The sequence below is a fragment of the Gavialis gangeticus genome, unplaced genomic scaffold, assembly GCF_001723915.1.
Source record: "Gavialis gangeticus isolate Ggan-Ray unplaced genomic scaffold, GavGan_comp1, whole genome shotgun sequence".
NCBI classification, from domain to species: domain Eukaryota; kingdom Metazoa; phylum Chordata; order Crocodylia; family Gavialidae; genus Gavialis; species Gavialis gangeticus.
In genome coordinates, this window is record NW_017728993.1 from 63,203,649 (window position 1) to 63,226,250 (window position 22,602).

At 42.0% G+C, this 22,602-nt stretch overlaps 1 protein-coding gene across 1 annotated transcript in view; it reads left to right on the plus strand.

Moving 5' to 3' along the window:
• The window catches only part of TNR (tenascin R), a 104,023-nt gene that overhangs the window by 15,026 nt on the left and 66,395 nt on the right, over positions 1 to 22,602 (plus strand). The window contains exons 3-7 of the mRNA XM_019501838.1: positions 1,701 to 1,964; positions 5,542 to 5,657; positions 9,921 to 10,071; positions 16,402 to 16,671; positions 19,249 to 19,434. Of these exons, the coding sequence (XP_019357383.1) occupies positions 1,701 to 1,964; positions 5,542 to 5,657; positions 9,921 to 10,071; positions 16,402 to 16,671; positions 19,249 to 19,434 (987 nt within the window). The remainder of the gene's footprint in view (positions 1 to 1,700; positions 1,965 to 5,541; positions 5,658 to 9,920; positions 10,072 to 16,401; positions 16,672 to 19,248; positions 19,435 to 22,602) is intronic.

Genomic DNA, 22,602 nt, shown 5'->3' on the forward strand with positions numbered 1-22,602 from the left:
AGCAAGAGTGGGCTCTTTGTTCTCTGATGGCTTGAGGCACCTCACACAGAAAGGCACTTCTCTTTTACAAGGGCTCCTAGGTGCTTTTGCAATATAAGAATAAAATGGCATGAGTTGGACCCAGACAAAACCCTTGCAAGTGAACATTTCCAAACATTTGGGAAATTTCACACCCAGATCTGAATCTTGTAGTCCAGGGCCGATGCTGCTTCAGAAATTCTCTCATCATAGCCCAGCATTCAGATAGCAGATCATATCTTGCCAGAGTACTGAGACCTAGCTGAAGAAGCATAGCCTCAGCTGATTCCCTCACCTTTAATTCCATTACCCTGTATTATTTTTCCTTATAGCGTAAAAGCCCCATGCATAGACCAGGACCTCACTGTGCTATGGACTGTACAAACACAGAACAAAAAGATGGCCCCTGCTTCAAAGAAGTTATAATCCAAGTAGACAAAAGACCACAAATGGATGCAAACTGGGGAGCACGAGGAAACACAGATAATATTGGCAGGCAGCCATCCCAGGGCACCAAAAGCCTGACCATGGTCAAGTTTTTTGTGGAAAAGGAAAATCTGAAGGAGGCTGATAAGGCAATGTTGCAGTTTATGGGGAGCTCCCTGAAAGCAGGAGGAGTAGCATGGGGAAAAGTACAAAAAGGCTAGTTGGAAAGGGCTACTTTGAAAATTTAACAAGTGGACGATGGAAACTAGCCAACTTTACTGAGCACTGAAGAGCTCTTGCACTGAGTTAAGAATATGCTCCCTAAGGAAGAGTTCATTTAAAAGAGCTTGGTTGGAAAAATGGATATTGGAAATAGCACTTCTTCCTCTCCTTCACATTTGGTGTTACTGAGGAGTTTGGAATAACTGTGTGTGCATTCTCTGTTATTCCCTGTGACAACGGAGTATAACATCTTCGCTTGCTCACTCTTGCTCACTCTCTCTATCTCTCACACTCTCTCACACGTATACACTGAGTATGTCTACGTGTTCATTAATGTGCAGTGGTTACTACACATTAAATTTAGTATTGCATAATCAAGTACTAATTTAATGCACAGTAACCAAAGTTACTGCATTGTAGTGCTGGTGCACACCTTTTTAGTGACGCTATTGTACAGTAGCTTAATAATACTGCACAGTCGCATATAGCACAGTTTGTGCCATGATGTGCTATTGTGCAGTATTATTAGGCTACTGCGCAGTTAGCGTCTTGTGTTGATGTGCCCACTGGGTCCTCTTTTCTGGTTACTGAAGGTGGTTCACCTTGTGCAGGACCATTAGGAGCATTTAATGTTACTGATTATTCAAAGAACTAAGGATCCTCAAGCAAGATTGAATCCCTATTGTGTTAGACATTGGATAAATGCAGAGTTCCTGCCCCAGATTAAATCAACAAGGCAGACAGAGAAGCTGAGGGGAAACAGAGGCTCAAAGTGGTGAGGTGACTTGCTCAAGGAACTAGGATAAGAACCTGGGTCTCCTGACTCTCAGTGCAGTACCCTAGCCACACTAGGGACAGACATTTGAACTTGACACCCTACCAGGAGCAGAGGTAGATTCTCTAGACATTACACCTATTCTAAAATTGACCTAGTCAGTAGCCAAAGAACAACATCACACTCCAGGGGTCAGGTTAGAGGGTGAATAAGCTATGCGTGCTCTGATGTTCTCTGTGTGTACTGCTTTTCCCTTTAGTTGCTCCACCCGAGGACCTGAGAGTGGCTGGAATCAGTGACCAGTCCATTGACCTGGAATGGGGTGGTCCAATGGCTGTGACAGAATATGTGATCTCCTATCAGCCAGCAGTACCAGGGGGCATTCAGCTACAGCAACGAGTGCCTGGAGACTGGAGTGCTATCACCATCAAGGAGCTGGAACCAGGCTTCACATACAATATCAGTATCTATGCTGTCATCAGTGGCATCTTTAGTGTCCCTGTCACTGTTAAGGTGACTACCCGTAAGTATTGCTTCTGCTCCATCCCCACATAACCAGAGGAGACTCTTTTGATTAGGAAGAAGAGGCATCTCCTAGACTCATACTATACACAGCAACCCTAAAATTAGTCTACTTCTACTGTAGAGATATTTGTATATTATGCTATCACTGACCCTAATAGAAAGCTTTCCAGTCTAACACTGCTTCTGGGGTGTATTGGCTACAACATAACACTACTTGATAAAGTTTATTGAAAATTTTCCTTCAAAACTGTTTGTCAATGGAAAACTGGATTTTTGACAAAAAAAATCTTTTTTTTGCCAGAATTGTTCATTTCCCACAGAAAATTTCAGCAGCTTTTTGAAGAAAAACTGAGCAGCTTAAAAAGCTTCCAGGTCTTTTGAAAACCAAAGTACATTGGGTAAAAAATCTAAATGTGTTTAATAAGAAACATGGCTACCCTGCCTCCTGGGAGTAGTGGCTTGGGTGCCTCAGGTGCCATTCACCTCCGTGGCAGGGTCCCCCAACCAGACTGCATTTCCCATGAAGCACCATGGCCAGAGGTTCTCCTGGCTCAGTAAGTGTATGTGTGCTGGGGACAGGGATTATAGTGCATCATGGGATTTTGATGGGAGACCCTGGCTGATAGAGGAGTATGGGAATACAAGGGACTTGAATGGCAAACTCCTGTTAGACACAAGTATAGCACTCCACGAGTAGAATTTTCAGCGTGTGGCCAAAAATGTTCAGCTTTTGATTTTTCATCAAGGATTGACATTTTCTAGTGGGGTAGAGGAAGGTGGGCATTTTCTAACCAGCTCTGTTGCTTGTAAATTAATGCTACCTTGCTAGAAGCACATCTCTGAAATAAACTTAGCTACATATAGGGCTTTTCCTGAATTAGCTTTGTCCAACTATGAGACTGTTATTGACATAACGTTGTAGTCTGAATGCTTCTCTAAAACCTTTCCTGGTACAGAATCAGATCCAAAACCCATTAAATTTAGTGCAAGTCCTTCCAGTGGCTTCAGCAGATTTTGGAAGTTTATAAAGCTGTCACATGAGGCCCAAAACTTCAGGGCTTCCAGGATCCACAGTTGTGGGGACACCCACACCATAGAGACTGCTTTGAAGGTGGGGGCTTAAGCGTTTCCAGGGTTTCCAGCCCCAAGACAGGGGCTGGAAAGGAGGTTGGATAGGAGGTAGCCTATCCAACCTCCTTGACTCCAGCTGCCCCATGAGTCTAGAAACCATGCAGCCTTGAGGTCCTTAGCAGCCCCATATCAAAGAGGTCCTGGGGCTGCAGACTCTGCCTTACTAAAATTCACATGATGCTACTTCTGTTTCACTGCTGCTGACCTTTGAGTAACAGCAACACAGAGCTGCCAATGACTCCAATGCAGGACCTTTCCTGAACAGCTCTGACTGGCAGAGACAACTCTGTGGCCTTTATTTCAGTAATATCTACGCACCTTATAGACTTCAGTGTGTTTATCCTCAGAACATCCCTGGTAGTTGGAGAAGTGAGCTCTATTATCTCCATTTTCCTATGTATAAATACTAACTGAGCCACAGGGACACAAAGGCCAAGATACTCAAAGGTACTGAAATCAACAGGCATTTGGTATCTATGTACCTTTACAGAAATGAGCCTTATGACACCGGTTCTCAACCAGCATGCCATGGCACCCTGGGGTTCCTCGAGATCCTTTCAGCACGGAGGTGGAAAAGGTTCTGGGAGTCATTATTGACTCCAGGATGAACATGAGTCAGCAATGTGGGGAGGCGGCTAGAAAGGCCAACTGCACCTTGTCGTGCATCCACAGATGCATCTCAAGCAGGTCCAGGGAGGTGATCCTCCCCCTCTATGCGGCACTGGTCAGGCTGCAGCTGGAGTACTGCGTCCAGTTCTGGGCGCCGCACTTTAAGAAGGATGTGGACAGCATGGAGAGGGTCCAGAGGAGGGCCACTCGTATGATCAAGGGACAGCAGGGTAGGTCCTATGAGGAAAGGTTGCGGGACCTGAACCTGTTCAGCCTTCAAAAGAGAAGGCTGAGGGGGGATCTTGTGGCCTGTTATAAACTGGTTAGGGGGGATCAGCAGGCGCTGGGGGAGTCCCTGTTCCCCCGAGCGCCGCAAGGAGTGACCAGGAACAATGGTCACAAGCTGGCGGAGGGAAGGTTTAAGTTGGACATCAGGAGGCGCTACTTCATGGTCAGGGCGGCTAGGGTCTGGAACCAGCTTCCAAGTGAGGTGGTGCAGGCTCCCACCCTGGGGGTTTTTAAGAGGAGGTTGGATGACTACCTTACTGGGGTCGTTTGACCCCAGTACTATTTCCTGCCATGGCAGGGGGTCGGACTAGATGATCTGCTCAGGTCCCTTCCGACCCTAGAAACTATGAAACTATGAAACGTGTCCCAGGGTGTCACTCAGTGTTAGCACTGTTAAGTGTATAAACATGAGTCACAAGATGAATCAGAGATTTCAAATAGCATCAAAACATTCTCACCTGTCATGGTCTTTCTGAGATCTTTGCAACAAAAAATGTGTTCTATTCTTTTTCCATAGTCAAAAAAGCAAGTGAAAACTAAGAGCTAACAATTTCTGAGGGGTGCCTTGAGCCCAACAAGGAATGCCTTGAGTATATCAAGGTTGAGAACAACTGCCCTAGGGGCTTACCCAAGATCACAGGGAGCCTGTGACAGAGCACAAACTGAATCCAGGTCTCCCAAATTCCAAATCAGGACCCTGAGTGTTGAATTGTCCTTCCTTGGTATAGCACAGTCATGTTAGATACAAGCCCTGAAAATAGCTGAGATGCTATTTAGAAACATAGGAAAGAAACATCCTTTCCAGAGAATGCTCTTTTAGATAGTGGCCCTTTAAGCCATTGCACTAAGAGGGTCTTTCCTGCCCTTGAGAAGGCAGCTGGACTCTCACAGAGCACATGAGTGATGCCCATGCTCTAGACAAAGTACCATGAAACTGTTATTCAGTGTCTCTGACTGTGATGATAGCTCTTCAAAAGCACTAAAGCTCCCCCTGTTAATTATCACCAGGGAGGACTTTAGGAAAGGAAGGAGCTGCCTGCTGGGCAAGCTGCTTTGTCTGACACTGGCTAGGAATTACGTGCAGTGTGCTCCTCCACTTATCCTTGACACATGGAACAGTTTGGGGGTTTAAGATAAATGTCATGTCATTTTTTCTCTGCAGAACACTGACACTAGAAAAAATGCCTCATTGTAATAACCAGCTGCTCACCATCCAGCTGTGGAAGTGAGAAAGGTGGGCAGCTGGATAAACTCATTTTGATTTTCCCAGTGGAAACATTGAAATTTTAGGGGAAAAATTAAACTTTCCCTGTAGAATATCCTGATTTTGCAAAAACTCCTGATACTCTCTCCCTAACTCTTGCCACCACTTGGAAGTGACAGTTAGCGTTACCCAGCCTGTTCCCCAGTGTTGTAAAAGAAAACTAAACTGAAAAGGAGATGAGGTATCTTTTGCCCAGCACGATGGAGAGCTGTGCTTCCCTGAAGCAAGAACAGAGCCACAGTTTGTGACTCATATAGCTATCATCTACATTGTTGTGTTCTAGATCTCTCTGTTCCACGGGGATTGAAGTTCAAGACTATCACAGAGACCACTGTGGAGGTGCAGTGGGAGTCCTTCGCATTCCCTTTTGATGGCTGGGAGATCAGCTTCATTCCCAAGGTAACAGCAGCATCAGTTACCACTTTATCTTCCTCACCACTGTCACTGTGTTATCAGTTTTGTGGACAATCACGATAGATCCCATTAAAAGGAGCAGTCACATACAGAATAGGTCACAGCACAGAGTTGGGTAAACAGAGTCAGGAAACACCATCTGAATAATGTCCCAAGGCTGCTCTGCACCTACCAAACCCCCCACCCTAAACTGAAAGTATTAAAACTTTATTTTGAAATTTTTCCAACTATTTATAAAAAATAAAAAATATTGGATTTACCCAAAGAACCTTGTCTGCCTATGTCCTTAGACCAGCATGGCTACAACCAACACCCCCAAAAACTTTAGGTTGCAATTTTGAAATTTCTGTTATAACTTGGGATAAAGAATATCAGCTCTGCACTGAACTGTGTTTCTCCGGCGATCCTTTTTATCGAGGTATACCAGTACATTGTTTTAGAAGGAATGCTATGAAAGACATCAACATATAACCATGAAAGTAATCATACCCTCTAGTTCCTCTTCCCTCTTACTCTGTCCTCTTGCTCCCTTCCCTCTCTCTCTTTTTCCGTCTCCTTTCCATTACCACTCTCTCTCTCTTCCCCTCTCCCATCCACCTTCCCATTTCCCTTTCACTCTCTTCCACCTTATGAACCCAAACTAGACCAAACTTTTCAGAACAGTTCAGAAATAATTCACCTGTCCTAAAGCATGACTTAAAAAAGGCGACATTTAATCACCACATCACACAAACCATTAAATAAATATACATGGGTGTCTAAACTTAGGCACCTAAATCTAATAAAACGTCTGATTTTCTGAAGTACTAAGTGACAGTCCTTAGCTAAATCACATATGAAAATAATTCTCTTGGCAGAATCTTCACTACAGTTATGAACAAATGAAATTTTTGCCTGTAGTAATCAAAGTTTAGGACTGAAAATGTTACTCTATCAGCTATCTTTTAAACACACCAATATTTAAAATATTCATCAACTGTTTAATATTAATATGTTATCTGTACCAAACTGTACATAAATAGCTTACCCTGTTTACAGCACCACTCTACAAAAGTACCCTATGCTTTACAATAAAATAAATGTCAATTGGGAGCCAAACTATATAGTCCTTACTTTTTTTTTTACATTAAAATTCAGTGTAATGAAGAACTGCAAAACTTGGCCCTAAAGTTTTAAAATATAGAATAGTGGTACTCTAATTACAAACAGTCCAAAAGTAAGATAAAAAATAATTTAAACAATTTTGTTTTTCAGGTTTAGTTTCTGACAGAGCTGGAGGGATACCACTGTAATTTCACACACAAAATTCTCTTATGAATGGAAGTTCATATGTTGTATTGATAAGCCCAGAGGTAATTTTCTTTCAAAGTCAGGATAAACCACTAAAAATAAGACATTCTAATGGAAGCACTCCCAAAGGCTTACATGAGCTAGCAAAAACTAGCACATCTTTAAAATGGTTTATAAATAGTTACGCATTAAGCTTTGCAACACCCTGTGAGACAGATTAACATTGTTCTATCCATTAAGAAATCAAGTCATACAAGAGAGCTTCTGTCTCAGCTTAGTTCTTTGTTAGGACACCCACTCTCCCCAGATTCATTGCACAGACCTATTCCTGATCCTGTCCCATGTCTCAGGAAATCAGTCCCTCATTTTTCTGATGACTGGCAGTGCAGTGTGACATGGTGTGACAGGCTGCACTCACACTCAGTGACACTTGACAGTCACATTTCACTGAGACCCCATTGGGTGCTGGCACAAGTGTAATGATGCCACAGTGTTGTATGGCCTCTAAGATTCAGAATTCACCTCACACAATACAGAGAAACCAGTGGCTCCTATTTTCCTATTAGACCTTTGCTCTCATGAAACCTGTGCTGTCTGAATGGCACAGACTGGTGCAGATCAGTAAGTAATGTCTTACAACAGAGCAGAGCAGGCACAGCAGGGAAAGGATTTGGGCCTCTGAATTTTGTTAGCAGTGGCATGTCTACACATGTATTTATATGCACCTAAACTTAATGTGCCTTTGTTTAAGATGCATTTAGCCGATTTAGGTGCACATCTACATATGGACACATTAACGCGCATTAAGGCACATTACATTTAGGCGTGGCTAGCTAAGTCGCATTAGTGCACGTACAGATACACTAATGCACATTAATGCGATGTATATCTATTGACATGCACCACATTAATACACATTAGTGCATCTACACATGCACTAATGTGACCTAGCTATTCGCACCTAAATTTGATACCTGCTTTATGCAGGTATCAAATTTAGGCTCACATAGCCTTAAATTGCCATTTTTAAGGTGCATTAAGGGCGCACACATGTAGCCATATGTCCTTAATGTGCCTTAAAAATGACAATTTTAGGCTAAGCCCACTTAAAAGAGGCAGGTGTAGACACACCCAGTGTCACTTCATGTGATAAATAATTAAAAGTATGGTCTTTATCTCTCTCAACCTCTACAGTCAAGCCTCTACAGCATCTTAGAAAATGGCAGCCTAAGTGTAGCAGCTGTGACCTTAAATGAACTAACACTTCAGGTCAAATTTGTTTCAGATTTAAATTTTGTGAAGTTAAACACTTAAAACTCTTCGATCAATGGAAACATTTCCAGGATTGCAGGGGTGGGCACAGGAGGAGGGCGAATCCAGAAAAGACTATTCCCCCTAAGCAGTACAGCAATGTATTGTCTTCATAAGACCTTAAAAGTTAAAATTGACTAGAAGCAAACTATAATACAGTGGTTTTCAACCTGTGGTCCACGGACCAACTACGATCAATCAAAAGTATGCAGATACCCACACTTACATTTCAAAAGGATCCACACCTCCATTCAAAATTTCCAAAGGGGTCCACACCTCCATTTGAAAATTCTAGGGGTCTGCAAATGAAAAAAGGCTAAAAACCACTGCTATGACAAAATTAAAACTAACCAATACATTTTCATTTTCCCATCTAAAGGAAATGTACACACAGCATAAAGAGTATAAATATAATATATGCTGCAAGATCACATTAACATTAAAACTGGGGTGTATATGGTTATAAAGTTCTGATATCATTGCTTTCTGAACAGTGAACCTTTCTGTAGAATCCTGTATATAAGGCGGTATCCATTTTGTTCTCACAAGGCGGGCAGCCTCTTACAGAGCTATACATGCTGAGCCCTTGCAAGGAGTCTGTATTTCTATTCTTCCTTGTTGGTGCTCCATAATATAAAATATAACTCATTTTGGACTGCAAATATATGGTTGTTTTGCATATGGAAATGCACTGTAATTTGTGGCAGTGAGAATGGTTCTACAAAACAATAAAGAGTAGAGAAAATGATGGAGCAACAAAGGGGTAAAAAAAAAAGAAAAGAAAATTAGAAACTATGAAATGGCATTTGTGGATCAAGTGGAAGATTTCCAATTTAATGAGAAACAAGAAAAATTTGAATTGAAATCTATGTGCAAAGATTTGCTTACTGTATTATTAGTGAAGACAGTGGCAAGAAAAGATCTATTGTCCAAATACTGACAGGAAAGGTGACATTTGCAGTTGCTTAAAGAGGTACATTTTCCAGAGGAAAACCATAGAGTGCAATGACTTAATAGAAACACTTGAAAAGCACCCTGCACCAAAAACAAAGGCCTCCTAGTTTCACAGCTAGATATAAACCACAAAAAACAGCTATCACCCAAGGATCACCAGCAAAGAAACAGAGATCCGTCCTGGGCCCCTGCTTTCATTGCGTGACCTCCTGTGGAATCAGGCAATCAGCTATACATGCAAGCACATGTGTACATGCATTAAAAATGAGGACTGAATAAAATGCCTCCTGCCTATAAAGTCAATAGTCTGAAAGCAACAACCCAAGGGTGAGGGAGATTTATCTGATTAGTTCTGAACCATTCTTGCTGGAAGAAATCACCTTTCTTTAGACATGGCTGATATTGTGGCCTGATTGAAAAGCCCCCATTCATAGGGATGAGCAATTCCTCATGCAAGAAATTCACTGAAAACAATAGAATTAATCAGGTAGTATTTTAGCTGATTGAATAAAGGCCATTTATGAAATAACCTAGGTGTCCAGGGATTATGGCCCTAGAGTGTTGCATCATTCCTAGTGTCTGACCCTATGTATCAAGGCCGTGGTAGTCTCCTGTCTAACCCCATCATCTCCTCTAACTGTTGATTCCTTCGAATGTATTGCCAGTTTCAGATGATTATTTTTATCTCCCCAGAACAATGAAGGCGGCGTGATTGCACAGCTTCCTAGCAGTGTCACCACCTTCAACCAGACAGGACTGAAACCAGGGGAAGAGTACACCGTCAATGTCGTAGCACTCAAGGAACAAGCCAGGAGCCCCCCTACTTCTGACAGCGTCTCAACCTGTGAGTGGCTCTGCCCTTTACCCCACAGTCACAGTCTGTCTTTCCACAACTCCAGGCAGTCATCAAGCACTAGGAGGCAAAGCACAACAGAGACTTTCAGCCCCAGATCACCAGCTTAAATCTAATCCAGTTAGACAGGGGCCAAAGGCTCTTATCATCAGATGGTAGAGATAGCTTGGTGGGCATGTGAAACAAAACATCAGTTATGATACAAAATTCCTGGGGAATACATACCTGTATCACAGAGAACCAACATCCCATTTGGGATGAATTGTTTCCATCATTGGCAGACCTGGTTTGGGGCCCAAAGAATGAAGAAGCCATGGATGCTGAATCTTCTTCCGGAGTTAGAGGTGGTCACAATACAGCATGACAGAGGCACACAGTGTGGTTAGGATGCACTTCCCCTGCAAGAGGCTTAGTAGTCCCAGGGGTAGAAACAGGACTCCAGATCTTAGGATTTTTCTTCTTGAACCTTTCACCAACAATACAGTCACACAAAGAGACAACTCCTCAGTAGCTCCCTTTGGCTCAAAACTGAAAAGTTCTTAAGCCTTTGAAGAGACACATTTGGATTGACCTGGAGCCCTGAGTGTGTGTTTTGATCCATGTTTTCCAAACACATTTGTCCTCACCATTGAAGGTAATTTGCAACACTGGATTTCCATTTGCTCACAAACTCAGAGGGACAAATTCAGCCCTGGTGTAACTCCACTGATTTGCACATGGCATGGAATTGGTCTGTGATATTTATGCAAGCAAAGTAATAATTCGAGATATCAGAGCCAAACCCTCCTACCTGTGAAAAAATTTCAGATCCAAATGCAAATTCTATAACCCAGGCCTATCGTTGATAACACTTGACTAACTTGTGTACTTGTAGTGCCCAAAACACATTAATAATGGAAGAACTTCTTGTAAACTGAACTGTGATTTGGCTTAAACAAGTACCTTAAATTCTGGGGGCTGATCTGAATCCTGCCAGGATGCAAAAGCAGTTGAGAAACATGACAACAACAGCCTCTCTTGCAGTGTTTTGTCACTATCAGACCTGCTCTGATGCCAGCAGAGAGGAAGCAGAGGAAAGGTTAAGTGAGCTTAAACAGAGATCAAGTGGAGTTCTGAGTGAAGGCTGAGCTCAGCTATTATTCTATCCAGTTAAAGTCCTCTTCTTCAATAATCTCCCCTTGGACATATTTCTGAGGTGAAAGGCTTAGTATTCCCAGCTCTCAAGAACTGCTCAAACAATGGCAATGTCCACACAAGGGACAGAGAAATAAGGTCCAGGTTCCCAAAGGTGCTCCTGAGTGCCCTCAACTCCTGTCCAGGGCCCAGGTCAGGCTGTGAGTAGCAAAGTCAGGAACCAAACCCGAATTCCCTCATCACCAGTTTTTTGTGCTAACTTCAAGCCCATTGCTGCCCGCATAAATTAGATTACCTTCTATGAGTGTACAGACTGAGGGCAAAGAAACCCTTTCTTTACTCAGGAAAATACAACACTGGGCAAAGTATATGCCTACCAAGTGTAGCAAGTTCTGCCCTCACTCTGAATTTCTGCAAGCCAGCCAGATGTCTCCCTCCATCCAGGCAATCTGCAAACAGAAACAGGCACTTCAAAAAGCTCTTGGAAGGTCATAAAGGGGGAATGTTCGAGAGAAGTTGTTAATTGGGGGTTTAGTGTTGTCAGGGACTGCCAGGCTCCTAGGAGCCTTTATCTTAAAAGCTCAATGTAATAAAGCAGTCTTTGCAGTGCAAGTGGGAAGGTCTTCCGAACTTTACAGAATCGTTCATCTTGTTCTAGCTTTTAGTCTGCTTGATCTCAGCACACACGAACACAAATTCTTCCCTACTGTTTTCCTGCTATGTGTAGCAGCTACTTGCATGTGGTGGCTTAACAGAGCCATCTATTGGCCATGCCCCAATGTTTCCTTTCCCCAGGACAAGAAAGCTGCCTCAGACTCGATAGTTTCAGTTCGTGGGGGATTGTTCAAACAAGGTTGGTAGAAATCACAGCTTGTCAGTCCAGAAGGAATCCTTCTGATCATCTAGCCTAGTGGGGGCCCCCCTTTTTGGCAGGCCTGCCATAAATTAAGCCTGCACCCTCACCAAGTGCCACTCTGATTCCTTTCCTCTGCTTTCTGCTTCCTGCCCTGACCTGTCATGTGCCACATGCAGAAGCTGCCCATGCCACTTATGACATGCATGCTGCAGACTAGCCACCCCTGATCTAGTGTAACCTGCATCCAGCAAGTCACTGAATATCGTTCTGACATGTGCATCTACTCAGCACCTCATGGTTCCTTATAATGCCAAAAGATGGCTTCAGGCTGTTCAATTTTGGCTCCCACCGTTCCCATGTCCAAGGGTTAGATCTAAAGGTTTGGCTTGGCTTATTCTGCCTTGAGGGATTGGCCATAAAGTGTGATACTAAATTCTCCTGAAGTCCAAGGGTGTTTGGATATAGAGGTTTGGGTCAAGTCCATCTTTTCTGCAAGCTTTGCTATTCATTTAAGGTTCACTGGGGTTTGCACCCCTCAGCTTGGCTTTGAATTTCCAGTTGAAATACACCCAAAATCTCTGCTCCACACTTAGCAGAGCCATCCAGGAATGGTCTGGCTTGAGGCAATAGAAGAACTTTGCAGGAATTCTGCTCTAAGCCGCGCAGTAGTCTAGGCTCAAAAACCTTGGGTGACCCTGGCTAATGTAGCTGAAACCAGGGAACTTTGCCAGTATGGTTTAAAACTTTCTCTACAGAAATTTTACACAGTTTTTGTTGCAAGGAATTCAGCACATTCTGGATAGCCTGCTGACTGGGCTATATTAATACTGGCATGCAAAACATTCACACAGAAACTGGGATTCTCAGAGGACCATAGGGACATTAAGCGGTCAAACAGCATTGAATCTCACTAGGATATATAAGCTCCTAACTCCCTTTGGCATCTTTGAAAAGCCAAGTGAAACGGTGCAAAATCAGCATTTTGTTCAGTTACAACAGCAGTTTTCATGTTTAAAAAACTCTCAGGGACTTGTTTTAAAACTACTAATAACTCTTTCTACCTGAGCAGAAAGCCATGCAAGGGGTTTTTTTGTTTTGTGTTTTGTTTGGTTGGGTTTTTTTGCGGGAGGGGGAGGTTGCTTTATATTTATGTCCTTTGATTTATATACCTGGCTGAATCAGAAGAGAATCTGGACAACTCCATGCTTGGGAGGGTGAGGAAGGAACAGTATTATACAGCCATCCTCATTAAACTCAATGAAACATCCCTTCAACCATGTAGCACAGAGAAAAAAATAGAATAATGTAATAAGGCCAGTGCACACCAAGCACAATAGAGTTTGGATTGAAAAGTGACTTGTATTGTTGCTGTTCCTCATATCCCTCCTTTTTCTCTAGTTTTCAGTGTTTGGAGCTCAGTTCTGCAATGTGCTACCCCTGATATAGTCATTTACATAAGTGCCAAAGAAAGAAGAGAAAGAGAGCCCAAACCATTCTGATCTGATAACATTCCTCGCTCACTTTGCACTGGTATAAGTGACTGGACAAGGCATGGGTCATGTGGGGGGGGTGAAATCTGGTCATTAGTCTCTGATGCCAGGACCTAGGAACAGGGTCACTCAACTGCCCCATCCCTCCACTCTACTAACACCTCCCTTGCTCCCACAAATATCCCTGATTTCTGCACTCACTCAAAAATACCCAAGTCTTTCATACATCCTCTCTTCCTCTCTTCCTCCATTCCTCCTATCATCCATCCAGAGGCAAAGCTATAAATTTTGGCACCCTGAGAAAAACTTCAATGGAAGGAGAGGGGAGGGTGAGTGTTCCTTTGTCAAATCTGGAGCAACCCTCAACCCCAACAGCCATAGGAACCAAGCTGGAGAAGCTCTGCACCACCCTGATGTAGGAGATGGATGCTAGGACAAAGTAGGAGCAGCTCTGAACCACCTGATCCTAGAACCTGAGCTGGATCAGCACCATGCTGCCTGGCCACAGGAGGGTCTTACCTGCCTCAGTCACTCCATCTCACCTTGGACATCTGCACATTTAGTGCCTATTACTTGATGACATTTATGACACATAGAAAATGCATTTTAAATATATCTTTTTTTTACATGCACTAAGTGAATGTCAATGTCAACTTATTTATTACTAGTTGCTTAATATAATTTATGCTATCACTAGTCAAAGAAAACCCACACAATAAAAAGCTGGATAATAGGCCTTAGATCCCCAGATAGAAAATAAGTCTCAGAATTGGCTGCTTAGCAGACACTGAATGTTAATGTTGCTATGGTACATGAGCAATAACAAAGTGTTTGGCTCTTGTCTACCATTACAATGCTTAGGGCTATGAAAAGGTTATACTCCAAATGGCATTGACCCAGAATTTGAACCAAAACTTCTCAGAAAAGTACTGCTTTCTTAAGAATATTTTTCATGTCTATGCAGTCCACAGTTCTGAGTTCCTTCTAAGGGAAAAAGCAAAAGGGTCAAAATGGTCAGGTGGGATTCAAACATCAACAGAGAGCAGTGGAGATCCCAAGAGGCAAATCATTTTTCATGCAATTTTCAGACTAGCTATTCCAGGCTCAAGAGACTTTGTGAAGGGCAGGTAGGGCAGCTGGAATATTGTAACTGATGGCTAGTTTCTTGACAACGCAAGCTGTTTTCTCATCTCCTTTCCATGTTTAAAATATACTAGAAATCTACAGGTTATAAGAAACTGGCTAACTGGTAGGTCTCCAAATGCACCTGTAAACAAAGAATCACCATTAAAACCAATGTGTTTCTAGTGAAGTTCCTAAAAAATCAGTTCTTCAACCTTAATCAGTGACCTATAAGAAAATATAAATTCACCACTTTCAAAAAAATGTACAGGTGCCACAAAAACTGGGCAAGTAGTAAATAATACAGAGGAAGCAGCACTGATATATAGCAATCTGAATTGCTTTGTAAACTACAGACAAGCAAACATTATGCATTTTTAAATGACCAAATTTAAGGCAAGAGAATGTAGACTACGGTTACAGCATAGCGGATTTTATCCTAGGGAGGAGTGGCAGAAAAACACTTGTGAAGGTTCACAGAAGATACTCAGCTAGACATGAGTTGCAGTACAACTCTAGATTCAACTCTAGAACAAATGCAATCTTTGGAAGTATAAATATGAGACTGTTGAGGAGGAGATATAAGTTATTTCCTCAGTATTTTGCACTGGTGTAGCTGCTATTGGAATATTCAATCCAGTTCCAGTATCCACAGTTCAGAGAGGATTCTGATATTCTGGAGAGGGTTAAGAAAAGAGCCACAAGAGTGGTTAGAATATTAGAAAATATGCTGAACAGCAAGGGAGACTCAAGGAGTTCAATCTATCACTTAAAAAAGAGGTTAAGGAGTAACTTGGATCCAATCTACAAGTACCTACAAGAGGAAAAAAAATGTGATAATAAGAACTAATTCAGAAATGTTGTAAAGGGGAACAGATTAGAGAGGAACACAAACTACATGATCTCAATGGCCTCTTCTAGCCTTTCAACTGATTTATGTTACTTTAGTAGCATTAATGGTGTATTAGTCTTCCTAGAGTATAGACATTTTGGTCCAAACTGCCAAATTATTTTTGGCTGCTTCCATTTTCTGAAGGCTCAGTTAAAAATTTCTTAAAGTCACCCAATTCTCAGAAAGTGCTAGGCACCCACCCTTTGAAAAATTAAACCACTTGAAGGGGCCTGAAATTGAGCACCCAGAAACTGAAGCACCTAAAATCACCAGTAATTTTTGCTAATGTGTGTTTTATGTTCTTTTGTCATGGATAAAAATCCAACCCAAAGGCATTTTATTAAGGCAGCACATTAACCTAATGAATGACTAGGTTATGCCTCTTTCTTTAAAGAGCTGTAATGATTCATGTTCTCCTCTTGGTTTAGTCCCACTATACATGGACTTTGGCTTATGAGTGGACAGTTCCCATAAGAATCCTATGCTTTGTGTATCTATCTGGACCAAACTCAAGAATTTATTCAGATCCACCCACCATTAGAAATACAGGACTGGAGGGGGGCTTCTGAGTGCAGTCCCCATAATGCTTCTTGTAACATCTTATTACTTGGCAGCCAGGAGCAACTCATCTAAACAGTTTTGTATCACAACTCTTGTTTGTTTTCCCACTTTGTTTGCCCAGTTATTGAGTTGAAACATGCAACTGGCTCCTTCAAAGACAAGAGGTTTCAAGTCTACCCGCTCTTGTTCCAGGGCTGGATTCCCTGTAATTGATGTTTTGCCTTGATGTTTAATTCCCCTAACGAACATGTTTGTTTGGTGTTCAGTAATTGATGGGCCAACCCAGATCATGGTGCGAGACGTCTCAGACACAGTGGCCTTTGTGGAGTGGACCCCACCACGAGCCAAAGTAGACTACATCCTGCTGAAGTATGGCTTGGTGAATGGGGAAGGGGGAAAGACCACCTTCCGCCTGCAGCCTCCTCTTAGCCAATATTCAATGCAAGCCCTGCGGCCTGGCTCACAGTACGAAGTCTCCATAAGTGCTGTACGAGGGACTAATGAGAGTGACCCAGCTGTCACCCACTTTGCAACAGGTATGTTAATGATGCTTAGAAGTCTGTTGCTTGAGTCTGTTCCACAGCCAAGGACTAATATGGCGAGCAGGTCAGCTTGCTGGAAGACTAACAGATGTACTTAGGAAGACATGTACTTTGGAAGACATGTCCTCCAAAAGGGCAGTTCTCTTTCTGACTGAGTGAGCAAACAAGCTAAATCTCTGCCTGACAGAATCAGCCACACCCAACTGGTTGCTGCCTGATAGACTGACATGCTAGCTAGGCAACTGTCTTGAAAAATGATGAACTGCCTGACAAACAAGCAGACATTGAAATTTAAATCCACTGTGGCCACTTGTAGAGAAAAGAGAGAGTTCCTTCCCACAGGATCATGCTGACTCCTTCTCTACTTGGTCCATGACCAAAGCTAGGCAGGAGAAAGTGACACCTTACTCCTCCTCTGCCACCTGCTGTGTATTTGCCCCTGAAAAAAATTCCTGACCTCCAGGAGACCCCATCTTATGAGAACCTGTCTGCTGTGCTGTGATTCACTGGCTCCTTGTGTGACCTCTCATTCTGCATGACTTCAGGGTAAATTTTTCTCAGGTGAAGGATTTTTCCACTATGGCAGATCTGTACAATATCTCTGTTTGAAAGCTTTTGTCTACAGCACAAACCCATCTATAAGTACTTTACAGGATTTGCCATCTGTCTTTATCTATTCTGTCTATCTGTCCTAACTGCAATGTGTATTTCCTAAGTGAAAAAAAATAATTCCAGGTCTGTAATGTAATACAGTAATTTAGATTCTCATCCATTAAAATCATGTGTACTTGGACTGAAGTCAATGGGGCTGTTGCAGTAAGGAAATAGTTTGTAACCCAGAGATATCAGTTTGGTACAAGATAGGACTGGATGATCCTTCTATGGGTGTGTGCTCTAACCTTAGATCCAGATCAGAAACTTTCCAGAATTCAGGAGAGTTCAAACCTCTCTAAGTTTATATGCCATTCACGTTACTCACAGCATGAACGTGCCTCACAAAGGACTGGATTTTGGACAAGTATCACAGGAAGGGCTAACCTCTACACAAGCTTCCAGAATCATTTAGATCTTCAATTTAGTTTGAAACTTTGGCCAAAAGTGTCAAGGAACAGGGGGCCAAAAGTTAGCCTCCAAAGTCTATAAGTAGCAACTTAAATCAGTAGCCTGATTTTCTATTGAATCTACTGAGCATTTTGTTGCCAAGCAGTTAGGAACCTAACTTTAGGTTTGCTTTTATTACAAAATGTTATTCCTCTCTGTGCCTATACAAATTAAATACATTAGATGGATGTGCTGCCTGAGACAATCTGCAGTCAAGCAGCTGAAAACACCACAGTTAAAAATGTTATCTTATTTTTATATCTTATAAGAATACTCTAACTGGTCGGTAAAACTTTAATTAATAGTAAGCCTGTGAATAGCTAACAGGTTTAATTTACCGTGCCATAAAGGAGGAGGGAGACAGCACATTTCAGTGCTGTTTTATGGTTTATAAATTACCCTTCATGTATATTACCAGTAGGTACTAGGGCTTCTATGACAATAATCATAGTATGTGTACTGTTTATTTTTATAGTGAGTTGTACAGGTATATTGATTTGCTGAGTCTGCCTTTTCTTGTTTTATTTCTATAAGAGCTTATAATAAAAAAAAAAGCCATAAAAGAAAATTGGCTAATAGTTATACCCTACATACAACAACCCAGCATATAAAATGGCCAAATCCTGTCCTTAGTTAGATTTATGGGGGCCCATTGTTTCCAGTGGGTTCATATACTATGTAAACGAGGGGCAAATTTTGCTAACATTTATAGGAATATATAAGCAGTGCTAAACCACGGTGCAGTCAAAATACACTGTTGGAGTCTGTAGATCAGCATGAGATCTTGTATTTAAGTCAGTTAAGAAGAACTCAGGAGTTTTTTGCTGTGCCCACTGATCCCTTTTCTGATCATTCCATGCTTCAGTTTACCCATTTGTAAATGGGAATAATTATTATTCCTTACCTTAGTGGGGTGCTGGGGAAGTTCAGTGTCAGTGCAATTTAATGGAAGGGGTAATTTAACAGTCTTTGAAATAACTTATCAAGGGAATTAATTATCTACCGTCGTGGGGAATTCTCCATCATTTGATATCTTTAAATCAAGGCTGAGTGTCATTTAAGAGAGATTTGCTAATGCTCTCACAAGTTATTGGGTTTGATCTAGGTCTTACTGAACGGAGTTCTACCACCTGTGTTGTACAGATGGTCAAAGATGATGATTATAATGGTCCTATATGGCCTTCAAATCTGTGAGTTACCATAGATGCTCACATACCACAGTGATGGGGATCATATAAGCATCATGTCAGACAGACACTTTAGTAAGTGCAACTGCACCCAAAATGTGCATGTTGCTTGCCAGTCAGAGAACAGTTCCAGCAACATCTGAGGTAGTTCAATACCATAGTCTCACAATAGCATGACTCAGATTCCTTACTGATGGGCAACAGTTTGTTTAACCAAGTAGTTCACATTCAGAGGGGACAAGCCCAGGAAATGAAACCACATTTGTTTTCTTACATTCTACAGAGATTGATGCTCCCAAGAACGTCCGTGTTGGGTTTCGGACATCAGCCAGCTTGGAACTTGAGTGGGATAACAGTGAGGCCGAGGTGCAGAATTACAAGGTGGTGTACAGCACGCTGGCAGGCGAGCAGTACCACGAGGTGCTGGTGCCACGGAACTCAGGGCCAACAACCAAGACCACACTCATTGGTGAGTCCTTCCTCCACTGCTACAAATGTGGGCTAGGATCCAGAGTTACACCAGGCAGCCTCTTCTCCTCCAAATGCCAAGCCAAATAGGGAGGTCAGCAAGTGAGCACAGAGGGATTCAAAGCCAGTGCAACATACAGCTTTGTCCACTGCCATCTCCATGTACTTACACTGCTTCCAGACAACTTGGTCAGCTACTTCACATCGACTTGGTTTCACATAGGTGTGGTGCCACTGACTTCAGTGGAATGTCCTGCTTGAGGCTGTTGCAAATGTGAGAAGAATCAGGCTCCCTTACACTTTCACTTATTCCCAATTATCTCTATTTGTACAGTCAGAACTATCTGAATGTCACTGCTTCTCTTTTTCTAGTATAATTGACTGCCTCAGCTAAAGCTGTGTAATGTACATTTGCCAAACTGAAACAACTGAAAATCAAACCAATTAATTCCAGGTCAACTCCAAACAAAAAATGTACATTTTTCAGTGCATTTTTTTAAAAAACATTCCTAGTCCAACAAAAAGTTTTATATGACTCAAGCCGAACTATTTTCTTAAAGAAGTCAGACACTTTAAATGCTTTTAAAATAAAATTAGAGGAATGAGGACTTAGGCACCATTTATAAAATGGAGGAGTAGGAGCTTGTGCCTACCTTGTGCCCTACAATTTATCAGTTAGGCACTCACCAGGGAGGTAAGGGATCCTAAGAGTAGCCTTCCTCTATGTCTGGCCTGGAACAGAAAATTGAACTTGAGTGTCCCATCTCTCAGGCAAATGCCAAAACCACTGGGTGTTCTGGGGTTAGTTTCCCTGTATCTATCTTCTTGAAGCTATTCCAGACAGTATAACTAATTAAATATCCTCTGGAACAAGAACAGGAACCCAGCTATGTTCCCCCTCAGGTGTCTAACCATCAAGACTAGAAAAATGTATACCTACATTCATGATATAGTGCAGTATATACCCAAACTAGCTAATGTGCCAGAAGCAGTCTAGCTGTGGCAATAATTTCCCATAATAGCTAATTTACCTTCTTTCTTAGCAGTGTCAATGAGCCTGCATGGAACTCCTTGCCTTTTTAGTTATACTGCTTTAGTTAAACTGTAATCCAGTTCTGGATTTAGGTTTAAGATACTTAAAATACAGTTTAGGGCCTCACAATATGAGGGGCTTCTAAAGAAGAAAAAAACTAACTCAATATCAAGTTTTATAATAATCAGTTGGTAAATAAAGTACATACAGGAAAATGATTCTCTAAATATGGACATTTTCATTGTAATATGACAAAAATATAGCTACCTGGGATTATTTTTATCATATGGGGCCTCTTAAAATAGACATAGTTTAGGGCCTCAGCATGTCATAATCTGGCACTGCTGTAATCTCATCTAGATCTTCTGCAGTGCACAAAATCATGTACTTCTCTTACCTCGCTGGAATCTCTTATGGTTAACTGCAGTTGGACAGTTGCCTCCCTGGATCTCCCATGTAGTTGTGGCATCTAGTTCCATAGTAAATGAGGGATATTTGGGGTGCGAGAAGGAGGTGAGGAGTTGGGGTCAGATTATGGTAGATTGGAAAGCCACAAACCTAAGAGAAGAGGAGCATAACACAAGACAGACAGCAAGGCCCAAAACTAATTAAAGCAGTGAAGTCAATATGCATATGTGAAAAATAAGGTATTAGACACGATTTGTTATGCATTTCATAAAGGTGAATACCTGAAGAAGCAGAATTTGAGTTGAGGGAGTTGACCCAGACTCCCAAAATGAGGGTCTGCTTCTACTCACTTGCAGTCTTTCTTCAGAAACATTACTAGGTAAGGGAAAAGAGGTTATTGGTAAAAACTGTAAATGAGCCAAATTCTAACCTCAGTTACGCTGATGTACATTTAGTGTTACTCTGTCAACATGAGCATGACCCAGACAGAGTTACCCTGGATTTACCCTAATGTAATCAGAGATATCATCTATTACTAAAACTGCAGTCATAGCACTGTGAGTTGCCAAATAAAATCAATTAACGCAAATACAATAAAAGGTGACCCCCCAGATAGATAGCTGGATTTGTATACAGGGAAAGGCTGAAAAAGGCTTGTTGAAGCACCTGAGAAGGCCATTTGAGCCAGCTAGCTAGTTTTCTTTAAGCCTTCTAGACAAGGCAAAAGCCACTGAAAACTAGATTGGACCAAGTAGTAGAATTAGATATACTCAACAAAATAACTCCAGTTCTTTCTCCCTCATTTGTCTACCTTGTCTATTTAGACTATAAGTTCTTTGAGGAAGGAACAGTCTCCTATATGTGCCAGTGCAACAACCTACACAATAGCACACTGGTCTCGGTTAGTGCCCCTATGTGCCACTGCAACACAATTATTCAAAATAACCATGGCAAGATACTGCCCTGTAGAAGAGGGTGAGTCTAAATGAGGGGAAGAGAGTGAGTCTGATATCTATGATACAGGGGCAGACAATTATAGAACTAAAGAGAAGCAAGCCCCAATATTGTATTTCTGAAGAGATTAAAATGGCCATGGCTTGAAAAGCTAGACATGCCAAATCAATGGCAAAGCTGCCATTGTCTTCAATGAGGACAGGATCTCTTTGCAGAGCTATGTGGTTTGCCTAGGTGCTTTACAAACTCTATATTTGAGTTCTCCCCATTGTTGCTATGATGAGTCTATTCTGTATGAGAAAAAGAAAGTTGTCTAAGTCACATGGGCCACAAATTCCATAGGTATTTAGGACCTGAAATCAATGAGTACCTCTCCATGGACTTCAGTAGGCTTTGAATGGTCATAAAAAGGTTCTTCAGTAGGCCATGAGGTCATTGTTGACTACTGGCATAGTCAATGTGTTCAGCTGGAAGGGGCATATAGAGAATACAAGGCCAAGAGTACCTGGGAATCCCTATAGTGAGGCAGTATACAATTCCACAGGAACACTTGAGGGTGCAACCTCGTGTCACCACCAGCACCACACCAATTTAATTTGCACCTTTCTGGTCTTGCAGATTACATCAGCTTCTGAAGTCTAGGGGCAGCTTTAATTTCTTGTTCTCCTTAAAAAATGCTTCTGTTTAGGAAATCACCTGGCAGTCCCCTTTCCCATGAATCGCCTCCTAGCTTTTCTAGTAGTGATGAGTCAGAGCTGAAAAGATTAGATCTGT